Source organism: Microchirus variegatus (assembly GCF_963457635.1).
Source record: "Microchirus variegatus genome assembly, chromosome: 13".
Classification (NCBI taxonomy): Eukaryota; Metazoa; Chordata; class Actinopteri; order Pleuronectiformes; family Soleidae; genus Microchirus; species Microchirus variegatus.
This window is the reverse complement of record NC_139814.1, coordinates 26,762,161-26,773,539: the sequence shown is the minus strand read 5'-3', so window position 1 is coordinate 26,773,539 and position 11,379 is coordinate 26,762,161. Positions and strand designations below refer to the sequence as shown.

Sequence of the window (11,379 nt, the reverse complement as noted above, 5' to 3'; positions counted from 1 at the left end):
ATTATATATAAAAATAATGCATTGAACAAATCTTTCACATATACCACAGGCTGCAATAACCAAACCAAAAATAATCAAGTTTCGATGAAGTATATTGAAAATATTTCTTATAATTTATTGTGTTCTTTAGACCATACAATTATGTTGCATCATGACAAAAACCATGGCAATTTAAAGGTGCGTTATGTTATAAATCTAAAACAACTGACCATAAAATAATAAAAAAATAATATGTCACAGAGACTCAGGAATAATGTTCATATAACAAACTGAACTCACCAACAACAACAGTACAGACAAAATATTTGCATTAAAAAAAAAATTAGAGTAGAGTCTCAGCTGCCGAGCAACCACGGTTTGCCAGTTACGTCAGGAAACGAAACCCAAAAGACCTTGGTGTTTTGAATTTCAATGTAGTAACCGTTTTTGGCCACATTCTTACATATGGCACCTTTAAGGGTCATTTTTATAATAAACAATAATAATGCAAATAAATATAAAACCTTCGTAAAAAAAATGTATATTGTATGTATGTATGTATGTATATGTACATTTTTATGAACACATTTTGGTGTGTTAACGTAACTTTTAACTTTAACTTTAACGTAAGTTTGTGTAACGTAACTCTGACGTGACATCTGTTTCCGTGGGGCGCGCAAAGTCCAAGTGCGCCTTTTATTCTGAAAAGCCACATCGCCGCGCTTCCTTCCGCTTTTAATCAACAATAACACTTTTTAACTTGACGAACGAGCCGGCGCGACAGGAACCGTTACTTTACTCATAGATCCACACACACACTCACACACACACTCTCAAAGGGCGTTGAGGAACCCGCGACCATGGGCGTTAAGCTGTACTACACCACCGTTACTGCTTCACGGGCGGTGAGTCAACAACTGTGCAAAAGTGAACACGTTTAATGACATTTCCTCTTGTTATTTGTGTGTTGTTTTAGCAACATTAGCAGCAGCAGCTAACGGTGCTCAGAGCCACAGACACACCTTCGTGTCCTATCAGTAAAAAACAGCTTCCTGCTGACTCACAGTGTAACGGGCCTGTCTGTGCCACTCACTGCTCTCTTTAAAACAACATTAAAACGTCAACACTCATGTGTTTGTACACGTTAATCATTGTAATTATTAATTGTTAAAGTACGACCCAGAATGCACCATTCTACCTTGTTCTCTTTATTGTGGTTTCTTGCTAGCATGTTTTTGCTAGCTGCTGTTGTTGTTGTTGTTTTAAATATATATATATTTTCGTATCACGAAAATATGGACGCGATTTTCCTCTTCTTGTGAAGTTATTGTTCTTATAATAAGTGCCGTTTTTGTACATAATACTAAGTTAAACATTAGCTTGTTGCTGTTTGCCTTTACGCAGCCACTTCCTGTACGGAAAAAAACTAGAAAACGCCAAACTTCATGTTAAAAATGTGTAATTTTAGTCGATGCCTGCTTTGTGGCAGCAACACTATTCGATTATAAATCGATTACTTAATTAAAAGTCAGCTATTTTGGTAATCTATTAATCGGCTTGAGTGTTTTTATTGATAAGTTTTCAGAAAATAAGACATTTGAGAACATCATCCTGTCCAGGTTTGAGAGACACTGATGGACACTTGTCCATGTTGCACTAAAGCTTCTTGCTAGCATGTTTTTGCTAGCTGTTGTTGTTGTTTTAAATATATATATATTTTTTTCTTTTCTTTTCTTCTTCTTATGAAATTATTGTTCTTATTATAAGTGCCGTTTTTGTACATAATACTAAGTTAAACATTAGCTTGTTGCTGTTTGCCTTTACGCAGCCACTTCCTGTACGGAAAAAAACTAGAAAACGCCAAACTTCATGTTAAAAATGTGTCATTTTAGTCGATGCCTGCTTTGTGGCAGCAACACTATTCGATTATAAATCGATTACTTTATTAAAAGTCAGCTATTTTGGTAATCTATTAATCGGCTTGAGTGTTTTTATTGATAAGTTTTCAGAAAATAAGACATTTGAGAACATCATCCTGTCCAGGTTTGAGAGACACTGATGGACACTTGTCCATGTTGCACTAAAGCTTCTTGCTAGCATGTTTTTGCTAGCTGTTGTTGTTGTTGTTGTTGTTTTAAATATATTTATATTTTTTCTTTTCTTTTCTTTCTTGCTTTTCTTCTTCTTATGAAATTATTGTTCTTATTATAAGTGTCATTTTTGTACATAATACTAAGTAAAAAAATTAGCTTGTTGATGTTTGCCTTTACGCAGCCACTTCCTGTACGGAAAAAAACTAGAAAACGCCAAACTTCATGTTAAAAATGTGCAATTTTAGTCGATGCGTGCTTTTTGGCAGCAACACTATTCGATTATTAATCGATTACTGAATTAAAAGTCAAATATTTTGGTAATTTATTAATCGGCTTGAGTGTTTTTATTGATAATTTTTTCAGAAAATAAGACATTTGAGAACATCATCCTGTCCAGGTTTGAGAGACACTGATGGACACTTGTTTGTTTTCTTCAGGAAAACGTTCATGTGACAAGAGAATGATAATGAATCAGGGAAGCATTCGTCATCACGATAAAAGTAGATTAGGAAGTGAACACATGTCTGCGTCAGACTTTCCTACAGGTTCTTGTTTCAGCTCCTCCAGACGAAAGAGCAACTGTTGAGCTTTTAAACAAACTAAATCAGGGGCTGCACTGCTTTTCTATTTTCTCTAAGCACAGATTATGTCTAACATCTTAAAAACATACATTTTCCAATAGATAAAGGGCCAACATCAGGGGTCTCAAACTCGAATGACCTGGGGGCCACTGAGTGTATTTTTCAGGGCCAACTTTTTGAGAAATAGACATGGAAATAATGATATTCATGATGATATTTCACATAAATTCATATTAAAAGTGATTGTTTTGATATGGAATGAAAAAAAGTTGATAATATAAACATATTTATGATGCAAATTCAATATAGTAATAAAAAACATACAGAAATAACTAATTTAGAGCTGCAACTAATGATTATATAGTTACCGATTCATCTGTCGATTGTTTTCTCGATTGATCGTTTGGTTCATAAAATGTTCAAAAATGTCGGTCAGTGTTTGTCAAACGTGGAAATTATGATGTTCTCAAATCTTGTTTTTGTCCACAAACCTAAATGATTGAGTTTTAATGATTTCTTTGTTATGTGGCGCAAAGAAACGAAGAAAATATTCACATTTGAGAAGCTAAAACAATCAGAAATCTTGTTTTAATCGTGGAAAATAAGCTTCAAACCGATCATCGAATATTAAAATAGTTGACGATTAATTTAGTAATCGATTCAGCTCTAAACTCATTATAAGTTGATATTAAGAGGCCGCAAGTTTGGCCACATGCTCTGTGACATTTTACGGACCAAACAAGCACTCGGTTAATCGAGAAAACAATCTACAGATCCGTCGATTATGAAAATAATTTGTTATTTGCAGCCCTATAGTGGCAAATATGACTTGTTACGTGATGGTTTCACATGCACGGACATCATATACAACAAATAACACCGTTAACTTCGGATGAACTCGGTAGAACAACATCCATGTTCCTTGTTCAGTGCAGCACTGCACGAGAACCTCTGTTCTCTGGAGAACCACACATCTGCTTTCTGTTACAAGTAAGAATTTGTGCACTGGAAAACTTTTTTGGTGATCTCACACACACACACACAGCGTCCAAAAAAACAAAGACGAAAATAGTACACAAACTATGTAGTTTCCCTTTAGCTGACGTCACGTCAGTATTTTCTGTTTCCCTTATCTTGAAGCAAAAATAAAAGGCTGCTCTTTTTGTTAATGATTAACAGCATCTGAATAGTTCCTCAATGGTTTTGCAGTCGAAACAAAACAACGCCCTTCTTTCTTTTCACTTGTGTCCAGCTAAATACAATCTTGTGTGCTCAGGTGTGGTCACGTTTGACCAACACCCTCGTTCCAAATGAAGTCACAGTCTCGGGTGCACTTCAATAATATATTCTATCTGGTTTTTCCTCCCTCAGCCACCGCTGTGCCTTGAAAATGACCTGTGTGTCCTTGTTCTTCAGACGTCTACTACACGTACTGTTTATATGTAACTGAACAGTCTGCTTGTTGTTGACCACACTGACGAGAACGGCGTGATCTTTTTTTTCTCCCCCCCCCCCTCTTCGTTTCAAATCTCTGCCTCCGTTTGTTTTGTCTCGCGGCGGTTTCCTCCTCAGGTGAAGTCTCAGCAGGCGGAGATGATCCGGATCCTCGACAGCAAAAGCATCAAGTACGAGCTCGTCGACATCTCTCTGGACGAGCAGCTGCGCGACGAGATGAGAAGCAAGGCGGGCGACCCCAAGGCCGTCCCTCCGATGCTGTTCAACGAAGACGACTACTGTGTGGTGAGCGACGCTAAAGGCCACAGTATACTCCTGCCGCAAAAGCGCTCTACCTAGGGTTACGGAGACCCCTCTGTGTCCGGCTGCACAAAAACTTTTTTCCGGCCACTGTACGCACAACAACGTCGCTGCCAAACTATAAATACGTCACATCTTAATACACAAACCACATGTTTAGACTCTAAGGATTCCAATTCCTTGCTTAACCCTCAATCTCAAAAATGCGAGCTCCCTCTAGTGCAAGTGCTGTCCAGATTCTCAGAAAAATTAAGTTGAGGGCCAAGTTTAAGGGCTGTATCGCCCTCAATGTTGAGATTTTCCCGAGACCACCCTTGGGAGCGAGGGCTACCCAGAATGCATTGCGTGTTTCGACAAATCAAAGATGGCGTCGAAAGCAGCGAAACGAGTACGCTACAAAATAAAGTATTTTCTTTGTTAATAGAGATATAAAAATGATGAAAACCATTGTATTATCTTAGTTTAGGCCCATATTATGGATTACTGACGTCATTGTTTATTTTTATTTTACGATCTTTTGTCAATAAGTCGTGGTGTGTGGTAACTGTCAGCTGAATATTTGTACGAGTATCATCTTATAACTAACTGACAACCTAATAACTCGACCGACAAACGGATCCTAATAAATAATCGCGAGATAATGTGTTCTTCTTCTTCTTCTTCTGGACGCAGCTTTCGCGTTATTCTGCCCCCCACAGTCTGAAGACGTATCTGCATTTAAGGGGTGTCCCATTTCTAAGTGACAAAATAACCCTCAACACTTGGTTTTGAGGGCCAGTTAAGATTAAGGGTTGAGCTTGCGGGTTAAGATAGGAATTGGAATTGGCCCTAAATGGCTAATTTCTTGCCTCAAATTATCTTAAAACTGCGTTCCGGGACAGAAAAATATTTATTTCTGGTGAGAAACAGGCCACTTTTTCAATGTTATTCCGCTGCAACAACAACAACAACAATTTTTCTCTCTCTGACGTCATTGCTCACTGTAGCTAACCTTGCGTAGCGACCCCTACTGGTCATAGACGGCGAACTATGAGGACTCGAGGGGTCTCCGTGGTTCACGCAGTCGGAGAAGTATAATGTGGCCTTAACACACACACACACACACACGATTGATATGTTCTGATGATTGCTATGTTAGAATAAGATGATTTTCTAAAATTAAATCCAGAAACAGTCGAGAAAACACTCGGCAGCCTGCAAAAAGTCATCATCATTTTCATTGTCAACAGTGTGAGTGTCAGAGTATTTATAGAAACCTGTCAAACCTCCGTTCGCACCATTATTTACTCCCTCTTATGTCCCTTGGTATGTTCCAACCCGTCTGGTTTTCACTGATCTGTGTCATTTAGAAGAAAAACGTGTTCCCTCAACTCCTTTAATGGCTGTTTCCGACTGTTTGTCTTCATTATGGGGGCAAGGAAATACGTGGGAAATTCAAACAAAATCAATTAAAAAAATAAATGATAGAAATGAAAACAATTTAAAATCAAGCAGAAATTAATAAAACATTGGAAATCGTTATTTTAAAATCCTTAAACAGGAAAGTTAAAGTGATTAAAACTGGCAATATCAGAAAGCTGCAGTAAACAATAATGTTTTCAACCCTGATTTAAACTGTAAGCTGTGCTAATACTTTAGCAGTGGTGAAAAGCAGCAGGTCAAGACCAAATGTAGTGAAAAGTCAAAATCACCGCAAGAGTTCAGAGTCGTAAGACTCCACAGCGACGCGATGACTGTAAAAGTCACGCGGCGTGAAATGTTGGACCGGGCTCATGCAGTTGCACAAATGATTACATGATGTAAAGTCAATGAGGTGTGGTAGCTTTGCATGGACTGATGATAATGATAATGTGGAACTGTGGCAGCAGAGTTTGTGATTCAGTGTCCGTGTTTCTCTCTGCGCTGGTGGTTCAAGCTCGACACGCTTGGCTTTCTTTAGGAATATGGTGTCTGTGTCAGACTTTTATTTTGTTTTGGATTAATTAATTCAATTATTTATTTATTTATCAATTAATTAATTTATTTATTTATTTTAAAAAAACATTTTTTTTCTTTTATTATTTTTTTATTTTTGTAGACTTTTCCGAAAGGTTCTTGTTTCAGTGCGTCCACACTAAAGAGCAACTGTTGAGTGTATTCTTTAATTAATTAAAATATTTTATAGGTATTTTTTTAATGTTTTAATGAATGAATGAATGAATGAATTAATTAATTAATTAAAGGAAACATAAAAAATTAAATAAATAATTATTTATTTATTTAATAATATTTTTTTTTTAAATTTTTTTTTAGGCTTTTCCTAAAGGTACTTGTTTCAGCTTGTCGACACTAAAGAGCAACTGTTGAGCTTTTAAACAAACTATTATCAGGGGCTGCCGTACTCTTCTAGTTTCTCTCAGCACAGATTACCATTTAAAAGTAATTTTCCAACAGATAAAGCTATCTTAACGTAGATAAACACAGTCTCTCTTTATGAAGAACAAACAATGTTGTTTTAATCAGGTTTTACACTGTAAAAGAAAGTTTAAAAGGTTCCATCAACTAATATTTTGTTAGATTGTCTTGTAAGTTAGAGTTGTGCCAACTCAGAATTCATATTGTAATTTTAGTACAAAGAACAAAAGATTAGTTTGAAAACTGACTTAAACTTAAAGTTAACAAAATATTTTGTTGGCCTGTAAAGTAAAAAAATTGATTGCAGTAAGCTGTCTTGAGATTTTGAGTTTTCTCAACTTTTTCTTTTTACAGTGTAGAAGAAAATATGTACTCCAGAACCCACAGGTTCTGTTGTTGTTGTTGTTGTTGTTGTTGTTTGTGCTGATGAACTCTCTTCCTCTCCACAGAACTACGAGATGTTTTCAGACGCAGTGGAAGCAGACACGGTGGAGCAGTTACTGAAGATGAAGCATGAGGAGGGTCTTAGCCCCGCCCACTGACCCGCCCACTGACCCGCCCACTCGCCCTCACTGTGCCCTAAATGGCAGCCCCCCCCTTCCTCCACTCTCTCTGCACCAACGACTGGGTCCACCTGCTTTCAACGCCATAACGAAGAATGCCAAATATCCTGTTTTCAGCAGACTCGCACATTCCCCCTCCGGTCTTAATCAGATGTATTTTTCCACACATTCTCCTCGTCCACTCCAGAACCAGTGAGGTGCCTCCGTGTGTGCGGTAATTCCACTGGATGACGACATTCAATCCAGAATCTTCACACACCCACACACGCACACACCATCGCTCGCGGTCTTAATTACTCTGTCGTCGTCTTTTATTTTGTCGTACGCGGCTGCCTGCAAACGCAACGCAGACGTAGCGTAGAACAATGATTCCGAGGAGCGTAAAGAGGATTTAAGGATCGCATATTTCAGATCCTCTGTAGCCTCATCGAAAGTCCCTGCTCTGGGAGGAAGACGCTCGTTTTGACGCTAGAGAGGAGCTCGTGGAGGTGGAGTTTTACAAACAGTGTTTCTCGAGATCGCGTGGATCGTTTAAAAAAAACGGGCATTACGTGCGTCGCCGTTTCAGTTTACTTCATCTCTGCCTTCTTTTTCCTTTTTTTAAATATTAGTTTACTGCCACCAAAAACTCTTGTCTTATGAGAGAGAATCTGGCAGCAGTGTGCGACGACGTCTCCTTCTCGATATAAGGTCGGAGGTCGTTCCTTGTGTGTTCTTTTCTTACAGGAAACCGTGCGAAAACGTTTTTTTTTTACGAGACACTCGAGCTTTACACGTGAGACGTATCGGCGACTCGCTGCAGTGTTCTTTCGGGTTCGCGTTTGACGATCCAGGTGGCAATTTTGTCGCGTTGCAAGGCGTCGTTTTGGCTTGTCGAAATGGACTTTTATCCTACGGTGCCAGCGGGTCACATCTACGACATCGTTGTGTTACAATAACGGTCGTCCGCGCTCCAAAACGGTGGTGTTCTCTCGACGAAAAACAGCGGTTAAACGTTTCAGTAGTCAGCCCCGAGGAGAACGAACTTGATTCCTGACGTCACGTCTGGTGCCAATGTATACATTTATACACACATATATATATAAATATATAGAGATAGATAGATAGATGTGATGCACTTTTGCAGCTGTTTATTCCCCCCGTAGAATTAGCACTTGGTCTCACTTGGAACAGTTTAATTTCACCACCGGTGGGTGAGAGAAAGGACGCTAACACGTTTCATCCACGTAGCTTTAAATGAAGTGAACTCGGCACATGGGAAGAATGAAGGATTTACTTTGTTGTGCTTATTATCGATCTGAATAAATGTGTTATGTTGTGGTCCCACCCCCTCGTCTTCCTCCTCGTCCTCCCCTATATATTTGTGTTGTTCCAGTTTTGGGATCACCCGCCCCCCCACCCCACCCCCCAGCCTTCTTCAGACACGATCTCTGTGCACTGTTTTGTAAGACGTTGCTTGTGGATGTTTTTTTGTTGATGTGATTTCTCACGATGAACCATGTTTTCAGACATTCCATGTCGTCGCTCGCTCTCTCTCTCTCTCTCTCTCTCTCTCTCTCTCTCTCTCTCTCTCTCTCTCTCTCTCTCTCTCTCTCTCTCTCTCTCGAGCTCCTGCTTTTGCTTTTGGACCAAGAAGAAGAACAAATTAGGGAATTACAAAAAAAAAATTAAAAAAAATGCTGTTGTCTTCCAAGAAGATTGTGGAAAAAAAGAAAGAAAAGTGATTTATGGGTTAAAGAAAAATAAAATGGGAGTTGAATCCACCTGTCTCAAGTCTTTTTCTATTAAATAAGTAAATAAATATTTACATTAAATTAAATAATCAGCAATATATTCTAGAGGAGACTGCCTTTCGTTGGCCTTGTGTTTGTAAAGTTTTAATATGTGCGTGTATAAACAATTGTAAATGAAAATGAAATGCATTAAAAACTAGGAAAAGTGAAGTAAATTGACTCACTTGCAGTACTCATCTTCACCGTTGGGTGGCGCGCGTGTGCCCTGTTTATTCCTCGGCGACGACGAACAAGAGCAATCGAGCCAAATAAAGGAAGTTGAGTCAGTTTTTTAGAATAAAAGATGACCATTTCGTGTGAGACGAAATTGCTCAAATATAAACGTAAACTCATCGTCACAGTGTGAATATCGCTGTTTTTCCCACGTCAGCCACATTTTAACGGTCTTGTATCACTTTTACGACGAACGGAGTCCGCGAGAATGAGAGAATGACGACGAGAACCGTTTTAAGGACTTTTATTTTGAAAAATATCAACCGGAAACTGCTGTTGATAAAAAAAAATATTACTGTTGTTAGCAGCAGCAGCAGAAGAAGAAGGAAGCTGTGACATCTGACAGGACACTGCGAAGGTAACGTAAGTTATAACGTTATGAATTAAATGGCCTTTATTTAAACATGTTTGAATCAAGTGTGTTTTTAATAAATTAACACGTCACACGCTATTCTTCTTCTTCTGCTGCTGACTGTCACGAGTGTAACTGCTCTGGCTCTGTTAGCTAAGCTAAGCTAGCTGTCGCTCAGGTGTTTTGAGACGCTTAGCTGAACGTGTAATTATATAAAACAAGGATTAAAAACACACGAAACGAATAGAATATTCCCGTATTTCGCCTCCTCTTTAGGTGACACTTTTGTGTGTCAATGTTTTGTTTGAAGACAGTACTAGCATGTGTTGTTTGTGTTTTTTTGCAAAGTTAACTAACTACATTTTGTAATAAAACATGACATTTAAACGGATTTGGGGTCAGAGGGAAGTGCGTTTTCCTCTTCAAACAGCAGTTTTTCATTCAAACGTGAGAGGCTGTGAAAGTGCACACACACTCATTCATCATAATCATAATCAAGACAGGTGTGTGTGTGTGTGAGTGTTCTGACTGTGTTTTCAATGCAATTGCATCATATATTAATATAATTAAAGTATATTCTCATAATGTCATTTTTCGATGAATCAAGAACTTGTTGCTCCGTGAAATACCCCCCCAAAAAAATCTCAAATGTCTTGTTGTTTTTTTGCCCACAAACTTATACAAATTATTTGATTTTTTTGTTTATATCGAGCAAAGGAACTGGACAATATTCACATTTAAGAGGCTGAAAAAAAGTATTACCAATTAATTATGAGATGATTAATGTCATTTTATGTCATCTAAATATACTACAGAACATCTATTTTGGGGGTAGCTCATGTTTTGAAATGATAAGAAATGCATAATACTTTGTTTTTAAAGTTCTTTAAAGCTTTTTAAAGGAGTTGAATTAAGAAAACATGACAGATACCAACTTTCTCAGGGGTAAAAATGGACTGAATTGATTCATTTATTGTCGAAAATGGTTTCCTGTTGACAAATTGAAATTAATAGTCTCTCGAGGTTATGCTAGCAGCTAACTAACTAAGCGTAAAAAAAGATGTTTGTTTTTCTCAAATTATGAAGTTCTATGAATAAATATATGGAAATGTATACATTTATATTTTAATGGATTTAAATAAAAAAATAGTGCAGTATTTAAAAGAAATAGCTGGATATATATGCACATGACTGATCATAAAACATCAGATAAACCTGTTTATAATGATTAAAAAGCACTCCGATTAATCAGGTTTCTAAGAATAATATCCTGGTTTGTCTTACTGTTATTGCACAGCGTATATAAACAAAACAAAATGATGGTTGAATAATAGTGGATGTGCAACTGACGACAAATGTCTCTGTTCCATGTGTAGATGAGCGTCCCAGACTACATGCAGTGCGCCGAGGACCATCAGACGGTGCTGGTGGTGGTGCAGCCGGTCGGCATCGTGCCCGAGGACCAGTTCTTCAAGATCTACAAGCGCATCGCCGGCGTGAGCCAGGTGAACATCCGGGACTCGCAGCGTCTCCTCTCCATCCGCTACCGCCACCACTACCTGCCCGAGAACAACGAGTGGGGCGACTTCCAGACGCACCGCAAGGTGGTGGGCCTCATCTCCGTCACCACCTGCGGCTCGGCCAAGGAGTGGCCGC

The 11,379-nt window shown here is 38.4% G+C and overlaps 1 protein-coding gene across 3 annotated transcripts in view; it reads left to right on the top strand.

Moving 5' to 3' along the window:
- The first annotated feature begins 810 nt into the window (after window positions 1-810).
- Window positions 811-11,379, top strand: part of trappc9 (trafficking protein particle complex subunit 9) — a 213,826-nt gene continuing 203,257 nt past the window's right edge. The window contains exons 1-2 of one of the 3 annotated variants that reach the window (XM_083899962.1): window positions 811-884; window positions 11,100-11,379. The exon at window positions 11,100-11,379 is cut by the window's right edge and continues 304 nt beyond it. In XM_083899962.1, the coding sequence (XP_083756088.1) occupies window positions 840-884; window positions 11,100-11,379 (325 nt within the window). In that variant the 5' untranslated portion in view covers window positions 811-839. Of the gene's footprint in view, window positions 885-9,675; window positions 9,735-11,099 lie in introns of those variants that run through there. The other 2 variants (XM_083899963.1, XM_083899964.1) reach the window with 2 other exon arrangements.